Here is a 23,695-nt window from a genome sequence, read left to right as displayed (position 1 = left end):
CCACAGGAAGAGGTGAGCACACCAGTGACCGTGGGTTATCAAGCAAAAAGCCATGTATCACCTCAGAGAGCATACATCAGTGTCTTCAGTCCTCACTACTGCTTTCCCAAGGCCAATTTGTTGCCTCCAAAGCCTCAGTGCCTCATTAGGGACACATTACCTTCATGTTCCTCATCCAAAAATCCAACTTCCCAGTAAAGTGTTCTGATATACTATTTTAACCATGTGCTTCTTTAAGTTTGTTTTTTTTCATTTTCTAATATTAAATGTGAAGTTCTTGCCACACAATCATCCGTGTCTCATAGAAATAGATCAGAAGAAGTATGCTTAAAGCGCAAACATCCAGCAATTTTGCATTAACACTGTGAGAAGTCCACCGGGAAGTAGCACCTACCTCAATTAGTAGACTGAGCCATGTTTTCAAACAAAGCCTAATTAAAATAAGCTCTTCTGAATCTCCATCAAGAGCCAATTCATCAGCGAGGGGACAATTGCTTAACACAGCCTCCTATGATGAAATACGTTCCTGACAACGGTGCAGCAAACATCAGCATTAACACTGACAAGAGTATTTCCAAAGCCAATGCATTTTCAAGTCTAAATATAAAGCTGGAATCCCAGTTTCCATTATTTCCTCATTAGTGGCTTAACATATTGAAGTAGGGGGAGAAATCTTAATAAATAAGAATAATAAAAACGCTTATTATACCTCAAACATTACTGCTGCATTTTTCAGGACAGGTAAATGTATCCAAGCCTATATGTAACTACTAAAGTGTTTTCTTTACTGACACGATCTGGCACTGCACCAGCAACCCAAAGGGCAACAGGAAACCACAAAGTTGATGTGGCTCAAAATTTGAGTTTTTCTGAAGCCTGGTTATACAACAATGCATTTTTTTAAATAAATAAATAAATCATATTGTGGATAATTTGGTTTCATTTTGAAAATGAACCATGAACCAGCTGTAACTCTAAGCTCAAACTCAAGGGTCAGTCAGGACTTATGGCAGAAGCAAGGATGCTGCAGTGGGCAGGGATGCAGCAGCAGCGGCCGCCCCCGGGAACAGGCAGCGCAGGCAGCACAGACAGCTAACCAGCCTGCCCTGGGAGAAGGGGGAAAAAGACACATTCCCTTTCTGCTGCTTCCACCTTTTGGATTTAATCGCCGTTTCTTTGTTTCTGCCACCTCACCTACAGAAGAGCAGAGAGCTAGAGGAAAAATAAAGCTGAGGGAGACCTCAGGAGGTGGGCTCACATGCCCCCCATCCCCTTAGGAAGGATTCAGACATTCAGGACACAATCTGGCCCCCTTATTAGGGTCCCTTGCAGCACAGAGGCCTAATCTCTGCTCAACTTTGGGCCACTCAGTGCAGGGACAGGGCACTGGAGCAGCCTACATGGGGAAGTACAGCCACAGCACAGGCACAACCCTCACCTCCTCGTGCTCTGGTGCCCATTTGCTGCCTGAGAGGCCTCCCCACGTCGCACACAAGCATGTTTCCACCTCTTGAGGACTAGCACAGCGGCACATCCACCACACTGTGTGCACACCCAGAACGGTGCCTTCCCACCTCAGCCTTGCTGGTGCAGGGATCCCCAGACAGTACTTGTAACTGCACCCTAAGTACAAACGCCCCACGATGTGCTCAGACACTTTATTTCATCCATGCAAAGCCAAACTACTGCACATTAAGGCTGAGCAGGGTCCTAACAATAGAAAACGGATAGACCTTTTGCCAAGGAGGTTTTCATTTTTCTTAAAACCACCTTCCTCAAAAACATTCAACCCATTTCACTCTCTGTCAAGAGAATGTGCTACGCTGGAGTTTCGTCAGCTGCAGTTTAAAGCCCGCTTTCTTCCTCCAATTTACAGAGCGGAGGGACGGACCCAGCACTGACGGCACAGCTCCTCCAGGTCCTGGCTAAGTGCTTGCTGATGCTCTACCCAACTCAGCACCCCTGAAGCAGCCCTCCCACACCATTTCCAGCCCCGCAGCAAACAACAAGTAATAAAACAGCAACCGAGACTCCAAGGGAAATAAACAGCAGCGCCTACAGCGACTGTAAGTGAGGGACGGGAAAGAGGGACAGAACAGAGGGCACCGGCTGCCAGGTGGTGATTTCTTTCGGCTGCCGTGGCTTTTCTAGCTACAAAGCGCTGGCAGAGGGAATGCTGCAAGCCACTTGCTCCCTGCAAGCGCGGGAGAAGAGGAGACTGGTCGTGTTCTGAGCCTGACCCTGGAGATTACAGTGGCCAGGAAAGCAGCAACAAGCCCAGGGAGGAGGCGGCTCCTTCTCTCACGTCTGCTGGGTTACAGCGGCTCATGTGCCTCAGGGAAGCGGCAAATCTGGAAATGAAGCCAAACTCCCTGCCTTCCCACTTCACCTGGCAGGACTCCAGAGTGTCCTAGTCACACATCACACCTGGAGAAGTGCTGCTTTAGCCACAGGCCATCGGTTTAGCCAACAAACATGGATACTACCAGTCACGCATTGAGCTAAACACCGTTTGCTCCAGCATAGGAATCTGCCTGCATTCTGGCCGAAGAGCTTAAGCGAGAGCACAGCTTCGCCCGGCCATGACAACCAGCCAGAATAAATCTCGTAATCTAATTTGTATATGACTGTGCCTAAGCTATCCTACACGCACATTGTTCATGTGAAATGCCCACCTGCAAGCTTGCTTCTAGACAGGCGTGCCTCCCTACAAACCAAACGTAGCCCCTCCAGTGACAATATCGCACCCCCAACCAGGAAAGCAAACGCTGCCTCAACATTGCAGCAGCAGCCTACGCTGACACCATTTCACTCATTTCATTTCCAAATGCAAAAGACAGTTCTCCAACATACAGGCAATAAATCCCCACCAGCCCATTCTTACATTCAATTTGCCTAACAGATCACTCTCCAGCATTAGCAAAATTCCACGCTGCAAGCACATTTAATAAAATCATAGCGACGACAGCTTAAACAGTGCATTAGTTAAAATTCCTGCAATGCCTATTATCGGTGGAGTTACATGATACGGGGAAGGGTGGCGTGCCCTAATGAAACCTCGTGTGCGCAGCCAACAGACTGCAACAAAGACTGGAAGATCACATGAACGCTCCCAGAGAAAAACAATTTAAGACCCAAACCACCCCCCCCCACCTTCTATCCCCCAAAAGCCAGTCTGGCGTCATGTAAGCAAAAACCCTACTCCGTGTTACATTCCTGGAGCCTCAAGCAAAGGAAAGGAGAATTGGTGGAAGAACGGCGTGCTCGGCCCCACCACAGCGGCATGCTTTGCATTCTTAAGCAGCACCCTCTGAAACCAATCACCCTTACTCTCTAATTGGCTGGAAGGAACCTTGTTCAAGCCTTGACAGCAGAAAAGAAGTACTCTGACTTCTGGTGACCATTGGAGAACGTTAGCAGCAACTCCTCCTGTTGACAGTCAAGGGGGGAACAAAATCTGCATTACAGTGCAATTATTTAATTGTGACTGCTTGCGGTAATCAAAAAAGATGCACGAGACAGGAGAACTGAATTACTCACCAGCAAGGCAGGTATAGCACAGTAATCCAGGCACACATATTTACATGAGCCAGGGCAAACGCTGTTAGAAGAGGGGACTAAACTGAAGAGGGTCGTCAAACCATCTCACTCCTAAAATATTTTGCTCCAAGGCAAAACAAGCACCATGTATTTTTAAAGCATTAAGACACTAATTCTGTAAACAATAATGCCTCCAGCATGCACACCGCACGCTGGAATGGATTCCTCAACTTGGCCTCATCACTTATGCATCTGATGAAACAAACACTGACAGCTTTTTTGCATTTGTAAAGGCCCCACAGCAGCTGTGGTGATCCCACCATAGAGCAATGAATTAAGCCTGAAACCCAGCTGGGTCTGCACAGAAGCCTTTTTTGCACAATACAGCAAGACTATCATTGTTAACCTAGGCATTATTGTAAAATATTCTGCATGACATTAAGAACGAAGATAGAGATGCCCTGGAAAATTAGCTCTAGCAGGCAATTTATAACATTTAAAAATATGGATGCCACATTGATTGCTAATTGACAACAGATTTCATAGTTTCATTTACACACAACCACAGTGAATCAGGTAATTACAGAATATCACTGAAGTAGGAAACAAGGCAAAATTAAGAAATAATCCACACTAAAGTTATAAAACACATGATAAACTTCTATAAAATGAATGTAAAAACAGCTAAAATTTAAAATAACTATCAAAATTATCCATCTTGAGATCAGAAGAAAATTGAGACAGACTCTTAGAGGACATGGACGTATGCATGCTTTCATCTAATACCGCTGTTAGAGTTCCTTTTGGGACTAAAGCAAGCAGCTTGATGCATTAAATAGTAATATTTAGTCAGATATTGATTATATTATTTTTCCACTCATGAAGGGCATAAATACCTAGTGAAAGAAAAAAGAGTCAGAAATGACTTGGGAAAAGTAATTTAAAAGTAATTAATTGCAAAAGAGTTCTCATAGACAGAATACATTGTTTTAGAACAGAAACTCCATTATTCCATTGCGTTTAACATCATATTTAAAAGAGGAAGGAGAAATCCAAATAAAGTTTTCTAATTTATAAAACAGACTATTCAGCTCATCTTGCTTTGTTTTTAAGAACACTTATTTAAGACTGAACCACAAAAACATGTATTTTTCCAGGAATGCACAGAGACATACAAAAAAAAGCAGCTAAGTTGTGTAAAACACCTAGAAGAATACAAGGTGCTATCCCACTAGCAGGAAAAAAAAAAAATTAAGCCTGTCCTCATAACTTCGCAATGTGGGGAAACCATTTCTCTGGGTACCACAACATCAATATACTCTCCGATGTCAAGTAGTACATAGGCAGATACTGTGCGTGGTTTGTCTTTCCCCCCTTTCTCTTTCTTCTAGAGGATTACTCGGCTAAGTGCGCAGGCTTCCCAGTGACAACATCACACTGACCTTCCAAATGGTGACTTCCAAAGTAAAGGTACCAAAAGAGCAGTGGAGGGCACTGATGAAAGCAGGAGGAGGAAAACAAAGTCACAAGGAGCATTTTGGAAACAAGCAGCTAACTTAGAGGTAGGAGTACGGTTTGCAGAAATAGCAAGATGAAAAATATCTTCCATTTAGCATTTTTGAAACCCATGTGTTTCTCCACAATGCGAACTGATCTAGCCAGAGAAACTAGTCTTATTAACAGAAACCAAAATTACAGGCAGCAGCAACAACAAAAAAAAAAACTAATTCCTTTTATTTGTGGCATTGCCTCTGTTCCCAGGCCTTTTTTATTTTCAGCAAGAGGAACTGAGGGGAGGGGAAGGGAAGGGGAAGGAAGGGAGGGAGAGCAGAGGGTAAAAAACTTAAGGGGAAAAAAAAGTGGGAGGTATTAGGGAGAAAACGAACTTCAGATTCTGTGCCACATTTGGCTAAAATGAAGTAAGATACACTTGGCAGCTTTTGAATATATGACCCTCCAAAGGCAAGCTGTCAGCTCAATAAAAGTTGAAGGAAATAAATGGACAACTCTGTACTGTTCTGAAACTCTTGCGTAATGAAGGTACAGTTTCATCCTGGAAGATGTCCAAAAAGCATAAATCAATGAGCAACCAACCTTGTATTATTTTTACCACAACAGTAATAGTCATCCAAAGGTAGGTTGTTTATTAAGCCCTAGCAATATTTGCTTTGGTTCTCCACAGCAGAAAGTTAAACTGACAATAAGAAGGAGACTCACCATGCTAAGAAAATGTGGACAGAGGTACTATTCAGAAGTGACAATACAGCAGCTCTGCAACCTAGTCCAGGAAGAGCTGGACACATGAACCTTCCACAGAAAGAACAGTGAGAATACTGACCTTGCCAACGCAGAAGAGCTGAGAAAGTTTACTTAGATAGGCATTAGACAAGCCAGGCACTGCAAAATATCATTAGATGAAGCTGTATAGCATTACACTTTGCTCCAGAGAACTTCCTCATGCTGCAGCATAAACCAAATATGGAATATGTGAATGCAAGAATAACAACTGAAGTTTTGTTACAGGTAACCCTGAGAGCTGATACTTGCATCTTCAAGAGCATAAAAGTCCTGTCATTGTGGAAATATTCATCGTTTCTCTCTAAGGACTTCCTGCACAACCACCAACCAAACCAATTTAGGGAAAGAAAAAAAAAAAAAAAAAAAAAAAAAAGCCATGCAAATGACAGCAACCTGGGAGATACAGATTTAAGACCCTGGTTTTGACAGTTTTATATTCTCTTATCTGTGACAGGATTAGGAGACCTGATAACCAGTCCGCTATAACCGAGGTTTCCCTTACTGGTAGATGTTGTTCTAGTTTCTAAGCTGAACAGTAGGTCAGTCAGCTAGTCTTAGAATTGTTCCTATAGACTTTTGTCTCAAATAATGCCAGCTATTCCATCTTCTTCTTACGTGCTTAAAAATCTGTAAGATATTTCTTCTTCTTTCAAAGGGTTGCCTCAAGAGATTACCTATTATTTTGTTATTTTCCTTAACTAGACTAGATTATGCATGGGCTTAACATTATTCATGTGTGTTGAAATTAAACTATGTATTAACTCCCTCAGATCAACTGCAGATCCTTGCTTCTATTGAAGAAAGTGATCTAATCGCTGAGAAACTCCAGTGGATTGGAAATTTGGAATGCAGCTGGAACTATCTCAATGGCATTCTTCCACGGAGTAATGAGTTTTCAAAGCAGAAGTGCTATGTTCCTTCAGCTTTGTAACACATGGGCTCCTGTTTAAAATCCTGGGTCTTCTCTGGTGGGGAAAAAAATACCTGGACATTTAGAGAGTGTGGAATAAAGGAAGAAGTGGTGCAAAAGTATGAAGCCTTTTAAGGAAAAAGGATAACCTTTCAGCCCAGATGCAATTTACTGCTCCATGGGAACAGAAGAACGGTGATAAATCATCTATACAGATAGTTGAGAGCAAATTTCAGAACACCTTCAAAAGCATGCCTGAACAGACATCTTCAAAGTCTTCTTCCAAAGACAACAGTAGAGTGTGCTCATGTATATTCTTCCATTGTAAAAAAATGAAGCAACACTTCCCTCCCAAGCTATCATGCCCGTCAGCCAAGCTGTAGTTGATCTTCTGAAGGCACAACCATGACACTATGACTGAGGGAGCACACGAAAGTAAAAGCAGCAAAAATATTGCTGAGACGACTAAAGATAGGGACGGCTGTAGGACCTAACTGGGAACTCAGGGCAAGCAATCCTCCACACAAGCAGGACTCCAACCACGGATACATATCCTGGCCATTTTTCTCACATTACACCAACCTTGGTTTCACAAGCTGTGCCAGAGGGCAGGTTAGCTCTCCAGAGGTAAGCACATTCCTGCTTCCCTGACAAAGCCCCAGATGCAGCTGCATTCATGCTTGTAGCGTGCAGGCAACAAAATGACAACGCTCTGAAGCACCTCTGAAGAGAGCTCATGTGAAGGAGACGGATTCTGCAGAGCTGATAACTAGGCAGTCCCTCAGTCAGTACTACACACCTACTAGTGGTTGTGCAAGGTGAATGGGGACACAGAAAGGACAAAAGAAAAGAAAGAAGCAAGGGCATATAGGCGTATTCAGAAAAACTCTTCAAAAAAGCTAAAAAGTTTATGGCCACTTTGGAAGGGAATCCCTATGGTCAACTTGACACTGTTCCAAAGGGGAATGGAGGACAAGTATGGACAAGCATGCATGCAGGAATGCTGCTCCTGGTCCCATCTGGGCCATAAGGCAGATCCTAGTAGGGATGGCCTGACCAGTCATCAGGCATGAGTAGACCAGGGGTTATAATGCACAAACAGATGGGCTGTCGGTAAGGGGAGAAAACAACAGACTCGTCGCTGGTAGGATCTGAGAAAAGTTGGCAGGAAAAAAAAAGGAAATAACAGTTTATCCCTTCACCCTCCTCCATCCAAATTAGTGAACCAGTACTTCCAAAATGCCCACAGGGAATTAATCTCATTGCATCCTTGACTGCAAGAGTGGCAGGCATAAAATGACACAACAAGAATATAACAAAAGTTGCTTGTGAGGGGAAGAAACATGACTACCTACATCATAAACACACTTCCGTCTTCTGCATGATACACCATCAGCTTTCATAGGAGCCAGCTGAAGTAGTATCACAATTAAATACTAAGTATGATATAAAGAAGTTATATTAACCAGAGACTGAGAGACCATACTTTTCTTAACATATTTATGCTGAAAATTGTATTCCTGCTCTCCAAAGTAATAGGGCCTAGAATCATTACACCTGGTCTACCACCAAGCCCAGAAAAAAATCTGGCTACCTTTAGTTAATTTGGAAGATGATGCTCAAATGGAGACTGCAAAGATCCTTTCAATAACGGAAGCTGTGCACTAGTTTTTATGACTGGTCAGTCATGTCACATAATGCTGCTCTTGACTGAAAGATCATGAATATTAATGTTTTATAAATAAAAGCCTTTAATGTATCTGAATTATGAAATTAGCTTTTCCTGAATGCTCACATCAGCAGGATTCTATTTCCCAAAAGTTCATAAAAGGATTGTAAAAAGAGATGAGCAGGGCCACGTTCTACTTTTCCTCCACAGTATTTGCGCATTAGCAGTTTGCTGAGCCTTGCAAAACATAAGTACACAGCCAGTATTTTCTCAAATTCTGCACACAGGCTTGAGAGAAGTAGCAACAGTGCAATCCCTCCCCTTCCAAAGTATTTACAGTAGAGCTGCCCCTAAAACGAACTGCAGAAATCTTTCCTCATCTCCTCCTTTGGCCTTCCAGAAAAGAAAAATATACTGAGACAACAGTTAGTTTTGCTTTCTCGCAAAGAGATGTCAGCAGCTTCATAAGAGCTAATTTCCTCAGACAGAGACAACGTGGATAGAGCCCAATCGGAGAAATACACAGAAATGAAAGAAAGAGAAAAGCATGGAACTAGAAGGTAAGAGGGAGGGGGGCAGGAAGTGAACCATAAAAAATGCCAGTACTATCCACACACGCACACTATAATGAAGATAAGAGTAAGGAAAGAAAAAGAACCGTTATTACATTTAAATAAAATATTAAGAGAAGACACTGGAAAAGCAAAAAGAAAAATAAGTATTTCAGGGGAAAAAATAAAAAACAAATGGGCAGGACTACATCTAGTAAAGCCATTTAAACCATTAAATGGCTATCAGCCTCTTAGAAAACTAACAATCCTGCCTGCAAATACTTGCACACACTCTTACACAGGAATGGCAAAATCTCGAGCCCTGAAAAGCACTTCGGCATGCGCTTAACTCACGAGCTCTAAGTACTTCAATTGACGTCAGTAAGAGTATTCATACATTTGAGACAGGCACGTGCTACAGCGCCTTACTGGATCAAAACTGGGGGTGCAGTTCCACATGTCTTTTTAATTTGCACCAAAGCCAAAGAGGTCCTTGTGTCCTGCTGTCATAGTTAAGGACCAAGCTATGCAGTCTCTCACTTACTCCCCCCACCCTCCGAAGGAATGGAGGAGAGATAATACAACAAAAAGCTTGAGGTTTGAGATAAGGACAGGGAGAGATCATCAAAGGGCAAAACAGGCTCAACTTGGGCAAAACTATTTCAATTCATTAATATTAAAACCAAAGCAGGATAATGAGAGGAAGGGGCGGGGGGGGGGGGGGATTCCCCCCATCCCTCTCCTCCTCCCAGGCTTAACCTCATTGCAAATTCTCTCCATCTCCTTCCCCACCCACGTGGCACAGGGGGAACAGGGAATAGGAGTTCATAACATGTTTCTGCCGCTTCTTCTTCCTTGGAGGAAGAACTCACTTTCCTCCCCTGCTCCATTGTGGGGCCCCTCCCACAGGCTACGGTCCTTCGTGAACTGCTCCAGTGCAGGTCGTTTTTCCAGAGAGCAGTTCCTGAGGAACCGGCTGCCCCAGCGGGCCCTCCACAGGTCACAGCCTCCTTCAGGCATCCGCCTGCCCTGGTGTGGGGTCCTCCACGGGCTGCAGGTGGATCTCTGCTCCTCTGTGGGTCTCCATGGGCTGCAGAGGGACAACCTGCTCCACCACAGGCTGCACGGGAATCTGCCAGGAGCAGCATTACTCCTCCCCCTCCTTCTTCACTGACCTTGGCATCTGCAGCGTTCCTCTCACAAGAAATTCTTCACAATCGGCTGAGGCAGACGCCTCTCAGGTTCTCTTCACATCTCATCTCCTCTCCACTTCTTGCGGCCGGGCCGGGCCGAGTTGGGCCCAGTCAGCCGCCTGGCGGGAGGCCAGAGGGTGAGGCCCGCAAGGCCCACGCCTCCCCCTCTCTGACCGTGCTTATGCTTCTTCTTATCTTTTTGGTTTACTATCTTCTCCCTCTTAAATACATTATCACAGAGGCCCTATCCCTGTCACCAATGGCTCACCCCTAGCCAGCGGCGGGTCCACCCTAGACGTGGCCAGGTCCACCAGACAACGGGGAAACTTCTAGCAGCTTCTCGCAGAAGCTGCCACTGTAGCCCTGCTACACAAAACCAACACACCCATCATTCCCTTAACTGTGCCACTAAAAAGTCTTTGCAGGTTTCCACTGAAACCAGACCATTTAAAGATGAGGAGCTGGGGGAAGAAAGGAGAGCACTGCCACAGCTATTTTTTAAGCCAGATAACTTCAGTGATCCTATTTCATATGCAGCTCTGCAGTTGTGTTGGTATGGCCAACGCACACGTGAACTATACTAGGAAGGAAAGATCAGTAGGGTCACCAGTGCTGACTTCAATGGTGAGAAAAAGGCATGTGATGCTACATCCTGATGTTCCTATAATTAAAGGAAACCTTGTTTTTTGTAGCTTCTTGATTTGACATGCTTCGACCTTCTCACAGTACTTGGGAACCTGGGGCAAAAATACATCAGCACTGCAGTTTCCTTCCACATTCAACAGACACGAGTGGTTTTAACAAGAAAAGCTATCTGAACTTACTTGTCAGTAGTCCAAGATAAAACAAATAAAGCCAAGGGAAATTTCTGGAGGAACTCCCTTCTGCAAGCAGGTCCTTGATGCAGAAAGCAGAACAGCACACTGGCTTCACTTCCCAGTGCAGCTCTTGTATTGTGGGGTGAGTACGTGTGGGTGCTGAATTAGAGTACTACTCCTACCACATTTAGAAGTGGAACTCGGCTTCCAGTAGCATGGCCATCTTAATATTCTTTCCCTTTTTTCCTCTCTTGTTTAAGTTTAAAATTGTTCAAATCCCATATAAGCAAGCATAGCACGTTAACAACAGCAGTGCATTTTTAAACCTCTTCTAACATATTTTAGCACTTTGGAAATTGTTATGGCACTCCCATAAACACAGGCACAAAAATTTTCTGCTTCATTTTCACCTGCGTGGCCTAACTTTGTTTCAACCTTATTTAATATTCACCATGTTTCCAGCAGTAGGACAGTACAGCAAAATCCATGCCTGAACAATCCTTTGCATAGACAACAATAGCTAATTTTGTTTGCTAGGAAATAAAACATGTATCTCGAATCCTATTTAGTCATAATTTCAGAGCCCATTTAAACTCACACTACTCCTAACAGAAGCAATTCTACCCCTCCCTTGCCACTTCATTTTGTGTCCCTGCAACACCTTCCCCAGACCCAGTATTTTTTCAGCTACATCACAAACTGCAATATTAAACAAATCCACATTAAAAATCAAGCATGTTTTGACAGTTCAGTTTTAACGTGGAAAGTCCCCAACTCGTGGTGGGAGCTATCACCTGGTACACATTGGCCTCCAAAAGAGGGGGAACAAGCAACCAGAGGAAGGCTAAACCGCTTCTTTCAGGGCAGTGCTGCAGGCTTAAAGTGATCATAAAAACGTGGCATTAGGAAGCTTACTGGTCTCCACATTCACAAGATTGTTACCGAAGATAAAACGCAAAAGCTACACTCAGGAGACTTCCACCAGATAGGAAGAAGGGGACACCAGGATAGGACAAGACAGCTTCTCTCGACAGCTACTTCTTATTTTTGTAGGTTTTATTGGTTCAAGGCATCACAGACAGACTTGAAAAAAAGAAAAAGCCCGCTTCAAAATTATTTGCCATTAGGACAACCATTATTTCTTCCAAGTTATAAATAATTCACCAGTTACAATTACTGTAACATGCTGTAACTCCAGCTTTTAAGTAACACGAAGCCTTATATTACTGTGTCCCCATTACATGTTGAATAACTAGAACAAAAAAAAAATAACATTGGTAAAAGCTTTTCAAACTTAAGATAAAGGCCTCAGTAGCAGAAAGACTACCTTCTTCTTACAAACTTACTTGGGTGTAGTACAGCTTTTAATAAATGCTTAGAGGAAATACTATTCCAGCACATTAACTTCTGCTTTATATCCAAAACTGAAAGGGACGTTCCCTGGTCTCAGAAAGCCAATCTGCATGATGGCAATAGGCCATGAGAATTTTCATCATTATCGCTATGCTTCGAGAGGGGGGGGGGAAAGTGACTATCAATCAGAAAACCGCATTTTGGGCGTCCATCTATGTCATCCTTCTATGAAAAACACTCACATTGAGGCCAGTCATTTGGAACATCACCAAAAAAGGAACAGCGTACAACACCAGCTTAGTTATCAGTCAACTTTACAAACAATAGCAGAAAACCTTCCTGTCGCTTGGCTTTGAGTTTTGTGAACTCAAAAGTCTGGACCAAGTTTTGTAGGGCTGAAAGCAAAACAGAAGCAGTTCTATTTTTTTTCAGCTTGAGTTGAGTTAAGAAGTTAATTGATCTGGCATACGTGCAGGGTTGGAAATTTGTATTACAGGGTTTTTAGCATGCACATTGCAGCTGAGAGATTTGGCTTACAACTTTGATGTATCAGAAAGAACTCTGTGGGACAAACTGGCTGAAAGTAATATCCATTAAATAAAAAAGGCGAGAAAGAAGGAAACATATCCCTTCTCTAAATCACCCTTCGTCTGCCTAACAGGCACCTTATAAAAAGAAAAAGAAAAAAACACCAAACTATAAACATATGGTGGTAGCCTGCAGCAACCTAAAACTCTAAATGCTATTTCTAGACTAAGTATGTTTTGGGCATAAAGATTCCCAGTTTTAGAACAGCATAGAAAATTATACACTGAAGACAACAACTAATAAAAATAATGGTAAGTATCTCGAAGAGTGAGACACTGGACAGGCTCTTGTCCAAGACTCGTGGTTTCTTTCTTAGCATTTATTAGCACTTTATTAGTAGCAACCTCAAAAAATATTTGTACATTGCAATTTGCTTGACTCGCATGCCTTATATCTTCAAGTTCCTCTTTGTATTTCTTAAAAAAGCAAGCCATTCCCGAACATAGCTAGAAAATTGTTATCAGCTGTTTAAATTGAGTTGTCAGAGCCCAGGGGAAACTGAATTCCTGTCACTGAGGAGCCTCAAAAGCTTACTGTCTTGCTTGGACTCCCCAAAACGCAGCGTGACCAGCAGGATGCCTAGCACGAGACTAAAGTTTACCCAAAGCAGTAGCAGATTTTGTATCCAGAAGAAAACAAAGCACAATCCTCAAAGAGAAAATAAAGTCCTTCCCCTAACATACAAATGTGGGAAAGGGCAGAGAAGACCTCAGTGAAGGAAGAAAACATCAACTCAAAATGCCAGGACACAACATTGTCCAGAAATACTGGGGAACACATATCTCTCCTCCCACCCACATAAATCTGTTTTAAAAACAGGCACAGAGCTTATTTCCATATGCATATAGTTGAAAGAGCCAATAATTTCTCCAAATTCACTCCCATCCTTCTTAATTTAAAAGTCTGCATTGCTTCAAAACTGATCTGCAAGCAAAGCTAAAAATGAATTGCTTATAATATATAGTTGTCCTTACTTGGCTCAGACAACACAGTATCAAAGTGCAAAACTAAGATTAGTAGATTATGTCAGAATAAGCTCCCATGGTTTATTTTTGAACTTTATAAATATCGTTAGCCAATCATCATAGCTTGTGCGTGCCAAAACACGCTAAGCTCCTGAAAACATCACGTCATCCAAGAGATGTCAGACCAGCAAGGCAAGCCCAAAGAACCGACAGCAGAGTGCAGGGACGCAAATACCACAAGCCCTCCTGGAGCACGGCAGCAGGCCACAGTTTCTCATCTTGGTTCTTACTATTTGCATGTCTTCTAGCCTTTTGGAAGTAAAAGCAATATAGTAACAGCCACAGATCCAAAGCTTTCTTTCTGCAGAACAAATCAGGGAAGAATCTAGCAGAAAAGACTGCAAGGACCCAAGTAGGAGAGACCAAGCAGATTACACGTTACAGAAGAGAGACATAGAAAGGATTAAGTCATGCCCCTGAAGTGATGCAATTATAAACTCTTCTGGGGGCATCGTCACATTTTTTTGCTGAACAGATTTCAGCAGTGTCAAAAAGTCTGACTGCAACGGTAGAGGCACTAAACCAAACCTGACCAGAAACTGCTTTTGCTCCATAGGCCTGACCTAGATGCAGAAAGCGTATGGAGACCTTAGTACAGGTTTCTTATTTTGTTTTCAATGCATTATTTAAATCACACAATCCCATTTTAATGCCTCATTAAAGGAGGTTTTGTTCTCTCAGATAAAAATACGGAATATGGTTTACGATGCCTCAGTCTGGGATGAAACATTTGCTGCAGAAATGCTGAAGCAGTTTTGGATGCCACTCTCCCCTACATGAACTGGTGGAATGATGATTTCCACCTGAGCATTTTTTCCTTGCTTCCATGCTCAGCCAAGCTGGTCACTCTGAACGGCTTTTGGCAGCAGCATAAATTAAGCCGACAAACTTTGCACGGGAGCAGATGGGGTACACTCACATCATCCGTCTGCTCGCAGACCAGGGAGCCGTCATCTCTAGCCGAGAGCCTCGAGACACGGCGTTAAGCGTGGCAATGCTCTCAGCCACCGCTCAGCGTTGCCACCGATAGCGGCCACGCTTGCACGGCAAATCGAAGAGCAGCATTTTACAGCTTTGGATCCTTCGTCTGCCTAAGGAAGCGATGGACAAAAAGAAAGCACGTATGGAGGAGAAGAGAGCTAGCATATTTTCAAACAAGCCCTTGCTGCTATAATTAAAGGGTTTATTCCTTTCCCACAGCCCACCACTGGAAATACCAGGCCTCTGCCGGATTACCAAAGGAACAACATCAGAACAGGATGTCATTACACGAGGGAAAGTGTGAAACCCGAGCAAGTGAAACGGCAAATGGTTTTAAACCTTCCACCTACTGATTCATTGAGAAAACATTTTTGTGACCGACCGAAATAAACTCACCCCTACAAATGAAAACCAAGAGCTCCCAAATAAAACCTGCCCGTTAAAAACCAAGGATCACATCCAATATTCCCGGCAGTAACGAGCCAGCAAAACAACCAACCCATCAAAGATCTAAGAGAACACCAAATACATTTTTGGCAACCGTATTATTTCCTGTATCTGAATTTCAGCACCAAGTACTTCTCACGTACTAGACCTGAATTTCACAAGCAATTTGCAGCTTTTAAGTTTCCTAGTAGCTTCCCACCACCGAAAAATGCTTTAAATAAAAAATGGTAGTAAGTATAAAAAGTATATGCGTACCATACTCCATCATTCACTTGGACGTTAAACTCCAGGTATGTTTTACCCTTTTCTCTGAAGTCTTAACCACAGGTTACGGGGGCTTTGTATTGAAGGTGAAGAGCTAGATCATAAAAACTGTCAACTGAAGTTTTGGCCTGTGGCATAGGGACACTTAGGGCCATCAGCATCAGGAAACATTTAAGGGAACCTCAGGTTGGGCAACACTGAAATTTGCATTATTAGACTTGAAAGTTAATGTCCCGTTAATCTTGCACAGAGGCAGTCAAATCCATCAGCACTATTGTTTTCAGACTGTCTGCCCACTAAGGCAAACAATGCATCATTTACACTTGGTTTACATTTATAGTTGGGAAGAAAGCCATGCAAAGGACTAGGGGGAAAAAACAGAATGTTTAAAATGCAAATTTGGATTTTGCAGCAATGCTTGTATTCCTCTGCAAATTCCACATCTGCTAAATCACACAAAAGCTGTGTGCTTGTAATAAAAAAAAATAACAAACGTGCCTCTGCTTTTCCTTTCGCTACTTTAAAATTACCTTTAAGCCTCCCTTTCACTTGAGTGCTGCAAACTGGAAACTTTAGAAATGAAAGCAGCTGGTGTCTTCCCTCGCTCCACAAGTTCAAGTTGATTTAATTCAGTCACTACAATATAAATGGAAAAAAAAACAAAAAACACCCCCCAAAAACTTTTTCCCTCCTCCTCAAGAACTTTCAGTTATGTTCAAACCAGGAATTATCAGTAATGTGTATAAACAAACATAAATTTTAAACCTGGAGTCCCCTCAGCTTCAGACTATGAGATTTAAAAATTGACCTACTTTATGTAATACTCCCACAGCTGAGTCATCACAGTATCAACTGGTCTCTATCAGCTGCAGGGTATGATCATCACTCCAAAAAAAAAAAAAAAAAAAAAAATCAAGCATCCGTACTGAAATGCGTCTTTTACTTTATCATTAGGTTAAAAATACACTGTTAATCTAACAGTCCAGACCATAACTGGGGAGGCAGAAAAATCTTAAAGTTTGAACCACATCAAGCAGTCCCTGTATAGCAGACGCCTCGTAGCAAGAGCCCGTAAGCTACAGGATAGAATATTGGACGAGGCTGCAGAAATACAGATTAGTTCCATCTCTGCCACCGTTACAGTACGTAGCTTCAGGCAAGTAATTTAGACTTCTTTCTGTTTCATCAAACAATAAAATGGGGGGCATGCTGCTGCCTTACAGAATCAGCTGACGTTTATACCACACTTTAGCATATGCATAACATTAGCTGTTATTTCACGTCTACAGAAAAGGAAGGGGTAAAACATTTTTAATACTGGCTTTGTAGGCCTCGTAAGAGAACGTGAAAGTGCTCAGCAAACATTAGAAACTCTTCACAGGCACCTTGGTTCATTCTAATTCACTCTGGACAGCACCTTACACAGACTCCTAGCTCACAGTCCATCCGAGCGAGCAGGAGTCCATCAGTATCTCAGGGCAAAGCTTTGTTGATAGCAGAAAGTAAATATTCCTTAAAAAAAAAAAAAATTAATTACTAGTTTCTAGTTACACACTATCCTGTAGCCACTTACAACGTAATGTTGTAGTCTCAAGAGACCAGGAGGAAGTAAAGAGGAACCCAAACTCAGACCTCAAGCGCAGCTAGCATTCTTACACCGATAGCCGAAGTTACACATGCGGAAAAAAGTAGAGTTGAGCACGCTACGCTGCTGGAATTGTTACTGCGACTCTGAAAAAGATCCAGCACAAGAAAGCTCCAGAAATAAGTCCTGAAATAAGATGCAATGTACACTGAGTACCACTTCTGCTGCCACCGGTGTACTTACACTACTTCTTGCAAGAAGTGGTCAAAGTTAAAGCCCACCGTCAGTTGTGGGGCTGGGGGAGGGAAGCGAGGGAAACTCCCGCAGAAAAAAAAAGCAGGGCAGGAGGGTCTGGCTGAAGCCCAGGGGTGTCCAGGGCCAGGCCCCTGCACACAAACATCCCTTACTCGGATGGAGGTGGTGCTGCATGGTCACCCTCCCCTCCAAAACTCCCTGAGCGCGCTTGAAGCGCGCCAAAGCAGAGAGTATTGTTTCAAAGGCTGCAGCGCTCACAGGAGCTCTCCTCAGACGCCTGCAGCGCGCTAATCCTGGACAGGCCTTGCCGGCCCTGTTTGAGGGGCTTACAGGGCCGTCCGTAGGTGAAGCGTGTCACCTCATGGCAGACTACAGCACTTTTACCTCTGCAAGGACAAGGAAACAAATCACACGAGGTGACAGCAGTGACATTACTCCTTAATTATATTTTGCCATCTGCTACGGTGGCAGAACCATGCAGGTATTTAAAGACAGTAATCCAGGTCTGATACTCGGAGACCTAAGCCGGCAAGAACAGAAGATTTGCTATTCGGCATCACAAAAACAGGCAGAAAAATGCACCTGTGAAATTACACTTAAGACTTCAAAGCTTTTCATTTAAGAACTATTAATTCCAAGCGCATACTAAATGCAGTCTGGCTTCTCGGCTGATGCTTTACAAAGCTGTCAGCTTTCTGAAGCTTGAGCCAAAAGGCAATATTTGATATGTAAAGATGTTTGAGAAGGAGGAGGGTAAAGTGAGAAGAAAGATTTGTATGAGTCAGCCACAGTTCTTCTAAAAATTAAGTGATACCGTTTTTAAAGCACAGAAAAAGATATACATACACAGATTTCCTCATTCCCGGGTTATCAGTCCCAAAAGATAACGCTCTCAAAGTTTAGGAGAACTTTTAATTGCGACCACTTACAAAGCGGGGAGGGCCAAGCCTCACGACAGCGGCCTGCAACGCGCAGGCTTTACTCCATTGTTCTCACCACCTTTTTGTTTTCAGAATTCATTTTCGCACACGCCAAAAAGCAGCAGCCTCAACCAGCTCCGCTCCCGGTATGACAACTCGCAGCGAGCTAAGGAGCGGGGCCAAGGAAGCAGCACCTGGTGCTTGTGCAGCGGAGGAAGGGGCGGTGTGGAACTGGCAGGACCCTCGCTCCCCACGGCGGGGCATCACCCCCGGAGCAGCCCTCCCCTCACGAGTGGGAGCACCAGGGGCCCCCGGGGCCGGGGGCTATCGTTCCGCTGCGGGCCGGCAGCAGGGGAGGGGAGGCCGGCGAGGTGAGGCCTGCCTCAGCCCCTGCCAGCTCCCTGCGCCGCCTCTCCCGGCTCACCTGCGGCGGGGGCCCGGGCCGCAAGCCTGCCTCAGGGCTGCGGAGTGTCACCCGTGGGGCCGAGACTGATGGAAAACGACGGGGGAGGGGGAGGTAGGGAGGTTAACGGCCCCCAGCCCGGGACGAGCGGCCCCCGCGGAGGCCGGGACACGGCTGCGGCCCCCGACCCGGGGGCGGGTGATGACACCTGCGGCCGCGAAGGCAGACAACAAAAGGCCCGGCTGGCACCGGCGAGGCGGCGGCTCGGCCGGGCCGCCGCAGCGCCCGAAGGTCACGGGCAGGAGGAAACGTGCCACGCGTGTCACCGCTTCCCCACGCCGCCGCTCCCCTCCCCCGCGCAGGGAGACGTGACCGGCCCTCCCCGCCACGCGGGGCGGCGGTTGCCAACCTCCCACCCCGAAACTGGGCAGGGCCGGGCCGGGCCGCGCCGGGCCGGGCGGCCCCGCACCTGCTCACCTGGCCCGGCGCCGGGCCGCCCCCCTCCCCCGCAGCGCCGCCGAGCGCTGCCCCGGGGCCTCCCCCCCCCGCGCCCCCGCCCCCGCCCCCGCCGGCCCGCCTCGGCTCTGACGTCACGCCGGGGGGGGGTGGGTGTTGGGGAGCCGGAGCGCCGCCGAGGCGACGAAGATTCCGCGGCGCGCAGGCCCTTCCCTTTGTGACGTCACGGGGAGTAGGGCGAACCTGGCCGGGCGGCGGCGTGGCCGGCGGCCCGCGGGCTCCCGTCACAGCCCCGGCAACCTGTTGCTGCCCCCGCCGCCGCCTCCGCCAGCGCGCCCCGCCGGCACCGCTGCCCCCGCCCCCTGCCAAAAATAAAAAGGGAGGGGGGAGAAAGAGGGCGGGAGGGGGTGTTAAAAAAAAAATAAAAATACAAAAAATGGGCTGCCGCGAAGTTGGAAGCGGGGAGCACAGGGCACGCCGCCCGCCCCCTTCCCTCGGGGCGCGGGGCTCAGCCCCTGCCCGGCGGGGCGGGAGCGGCGCCGCATTGTTCGCCCCCCGCGGAAGCAGCGGTTTGGGGCGATCCCCTCCCCACCCCCTTCACCCCCCCCCCTTAATTATTAACACGGCGGTTTCTACCCCCCCACCCCACCCCCCCCCCCGCCCCGCTTTTGTCTGCCTGCCTGGGAAACGTGGACGCCTCGCGTGTTTCGCCAGACTTTCCACCCGCCGTTCCCGTTTCGATGCAACACTTTAAACTCGCCGGCCCCGGGCTCCCCGCTCCTCTGCAATGCGGATGTATTTTAATTCGGAAATTTCGGAGGAGTAAAGTGGGGGGGGGGGGGGGGGGGGGCAGCTCCGAAATAGCGCGCAGCCCCCCCTCCCCCTCTTTCCAGCCCCCCCCCTCACCCCCCCCCCCCCCCGCCTTCCCCGGGCTGCGTTTCAGCGGGGCGGGCAATCGATCGCGGCAGTCAGCTGGAGTCAACTGCAGTTTTTACCAAATCTATAGAATAGCGAGGGAAAGTGTCCCGAAGGTCACCCTCCTTGCCAAGAAATAGCCCCCGCTGAAAAAAAAAAAAAAAAAAAAATAAAGGGAAGAAAAAAAAAACCGGCACAGTCGACAGGCGCGATATAAACTACAACTTTTAAAGCCTCGCGTCAAACACACCCCAAAGCGAGGATTTATACCCCCCTCCCCAAAAAAGAATTTTTTTTTTAAACGCGCAGATAAAAATCATTATTCGCTCTACTGCATATTTGGCTAATCCCCTCAGTTTTTCCAAACGTAAAGAAAAACTCCCCCATGCCAATCAAAACGTAACTGGAGCACGAACAAAAATCCAACTACCCATCCACATTTATATGTTTAAAGGATTAGACAATTACAAGGGATTGGTTAAGCGGTCGAATAAAAGAGAGGCAGAAACACAGCCCGGGCTGCGCAGGATTAGCCCAAATTTTCGAGCCATCAGAATGAATTATTTCAAAACTGTACCGAGCCATTCGCCCCCCCCGCCGCAACACACCCCCCCCCCCCCGTTATTAAAGTCAATCCCAAGGAACGCGCCCCCCGTAACACGATTCCCCGACCGGTTTGGTTCCCATCGCAAAGCGGAGAAGCGAACGACCGCGGGCAGGGGATGGGGATGGGGATGTGGTAGTGCGAGGAAGGAGCTCGCCATGACCAGACACCCGCTTTCAACTTAAAAGGGCTTTCGGCAGCCACCGCTTCACCAGACGGGGACAGGCACACACAGATGATTAAAAAAAAAAAAAAAACAAACACAAAAACAAACCAAAAAAACAACACACCACACACAACCACCTCCTTTCGCATGCAAAAGCCCGATATTAATAAAACCGCTCGAAAATGCAGTTCCGTGGCGTTATCGCGGCAGCCCCCCGAGCTCCCCGCCTTTCATCTAAAACTAGATTATGATTGTGTCATTTGAGGTCAATACATTTATTCACTGGAGGAATCGCTACACAAATCTGGTTTTATAACCAAGCTGGATAGAAGGCTTCCCCCGTCAAAAGGGGCCTCTGAAACTCCCCCACCACACCACAGAAAAAATAAAATTCAGGATCGCGTTTGTTTCGAAAGCCTTACAGCCGCAGGATTAGCTATAAACTTGACATTCACTGCCATTTCCTAAAACTGGGAGTCAAACGATAGATGTTATGACCACTTACGTATTTCTTTTGAATTATATTCCTCTTGGGTCTTTCTTTGCTCATTCTGGTATCCAAATTCTGATTGCAAAAGGGGACAATTGCTTCATGAATTAAAGCCGCGACAATTAAAAAAAAAATAAAAATACCGAAAAAATCCTGGGGGAAGGGGGTTGTTTGTAGTGGTATCTTGTAATCCGACTTTCTTTCCTCACAATGTGATTCTCCTAGCAATAAATCCGAGAAATGGGGGACGGAAAAGAAAAAAAAAAAAAAAAAGACGAATGCGAAGGGGGGAAAAAAAAAATCACTTTAGTGAAACATTATAATGGAAAATTTCCCCCTAAACACAAAAAAAAACCGACGCCCTTGATATCCCCTTTTTCTCAAGCCACCTAAGCGAGCTGCAGGTCCTTAGTGTCAGAGCTGTAGTCACATCTTGGAGAAGGAAAGGGGCCGAGAGGAGACGATAAATAACCAAAACGCTGGAAGTCACGTTTGTGCCGCTGCAGCAGGGAAAGCGGCGGAGACAACTCCAGCTCCGGCTCCAGCTCCGGTTCCAGCTCCAGCTCCGGCGGCGGCTCCGGCTCCGGCTGCGGCGGCTCCGGCAGCGGCGGCGGCAGCGAGGGCTGCGCGCACCGTGTGTGTCTCCGCTCCTCCAGCTCCCCCCTAACCAATGAGAGCAGCTCTCCGGCAGCAACTTTAAATGGACCTGGCTCTTTTTTTTTTTTTTTTTTTTTTTTAATATATATGTCTGCGTGTGTGTGTGCGCGCGTGTCTGTATATATATATATATACACACGGGCGCACGCACACACACACACATACATACACCGCTTAGGGCCTGGCCTTAACTCCCAAGCGGGACAGGAGCCGCAACGCCCGGCCCCCGCTGCGTTCAACGCATGCAACAGGCCTCCCTACACGCTTGATGCGGGTTAAGCGTCACACGCTTCCCTTTGCTCCCCCCCCCCACTCCACCCCTCCTCCCCTCATTTTTTTTTTTTTTTTTTTTTTAGCATTTAAGCGCGGCCACCCGACAGCCAAGGTCGCAGCTGCCCCTGCGCCATAACCCGAGCGGGGAGTTTGGCGACGGTCCCTCACCGCGCAGCACGCTCGGTCGCCCTGCCCTGCCCCCCTCCCCTCCCCGCCCCGCAACAGCCTCTCCCCCCCCCCCCCTCCCCGCCCCCGTCTGTTGAGGGCTCTCCCTCCGCTCCGTCCCTGCGCCCACCGCGCTTCCCCCCGGCTCGGGCACGCACCGGGGCCCGCCGCGCTGGCAGCACCTAGCCTCGCCGGTGGGGCTCCGTTTTGGGCCCGAGAATTGTCCTTGCTGGCGGGGAAGTTGTAGTTCCCTCGCCACAAAATGGCGACGGCGAAGAACTACAACTCCCGGCGTGCCGCGCGCGCCCGCCCGCCCTCACCCCCCCGCCGATTGGCTGCTGCGCGAGGAACCCCCTTCGCGACGCTCATCCTTTCCTCCCCCCGCCTCTCCCTCTTGGTTTCCCCCTCCTTCTTGTCTCCCCCACCCCGCCCCGCCCCTACCATCTCTGCCCTGTCTGGGGGGGGGGGGCGGGGGTGACTGCGTGAGGGGTGGTTGGGCCTTGCCGGGTGCTGGTGCGGAGGTGGAGATGAGGCATGGTGGCGGCGAAGGGAGGGCACGGGAGGGAGGAAGGGAGGGGGAAGTTTATTGGGAATCGCTCACAGGGAGCGGGGAGGCAGGCAGGCGCCGCGGGAGGCTGCCGGGAGAGCGCGGGGATTAATGTGTCTGGGTTGGGCTGGGAAGCGGCGGCACGAAACTTCGTGTCTGTGGGCCGCGCCGCCGAGGAGGCGGCGGGCTGGGCCCTGGGGCCGCCCGCTTGCCCTGCCCGCTCTGCCTGCCGGGCGGTGTCAGCTCAGGACAGGCTGCCGGGCCGCGGCCTGCGAGCCTCGCTCCCTGCCTCAAAGGTATCCCGAGGTCGCGCCTCCTCCTTCCCAAACGCCTCTGCCGCCGCGCTGGGCAGCCCCGCGGGACTCGGGCGGCGGCCGGACCGGTGGTCCCGCGGGCCGGAGAATGACCTTTTTGTGTGGATGTGGGCTGTTCAGTCCCCGGCTGTGCCGGAGCCTGGGGCACGCCGCCGAGAGCCCCGCGGTTCCCCAGGAGCAGCGGGCGTCCTCCCCGAGAGGCTGCTGGGTCCATTGGACTAGCTGGACATTCATGGGATTTGGAAAGCTGAAGTTCAAATACTCTATTCATATTTTTTTTTACAGTAGAAAAAAAGGAAAAAAAAACG

General features: G+C 47.1%; 1 protein-coding gene across 2 annotated transcripts in view; it reads right to left on the bottom strand.

The window, feature by feature from the left end:
- The window catches only part of JARID2 (jumonji and AT-rich interaction domain containing 2), a 225,360-nt gene extending 202,594 nt beyond the window's left edge, over positions 1-22,766 (bottom strand). The window contains exons 1-2 of one of the 2 annotated variants that reach the window (XM_086740168.1): positions 22,685-22,766; positions 21,447-21,506 (exon numbers count right to left, since the gene is read on the bottom strand). In XM_086740168.1, the coding sequence (XP_086596294.1) occupies positions 21,447-21,491 (45 nt within the window). In that variant the 5' untranslated portion in view covers positions 21,492-21,506; positions 22,685-22,766. Of the gene's footprint in view, positions 1-21,446; positions 22,379-22,684 lie in introns of those variants that run through there. The other variant, XM_086740167.1, reaches the window with a different exon arrangement.
- Between the last annotated feature and the right edge of the window lie 929 nt (positions 22,767-23,695).

This window comes from Chlamydotis macqueenii, chromosome 2 (assembly GCF_036417535.1).
Source record: "Chlamydotis macqueenii isolate bChlMac1 chromosome 2, bChlMac1.mat, whole genome shotgun sequence".
NCBI classification, from domain to species: domain Eukaryota; kingdom Metazoa; phylum Chordata; class Aves; order Otidiformes; family Otididae; genus Chlamydotis; species Chlamydotis macqueenii.
The sequence above is the reverse complement of the archived record's forward strand: the minus strand, read 5'-3'. Positions and strand labels throughout refer to the sequence as shown.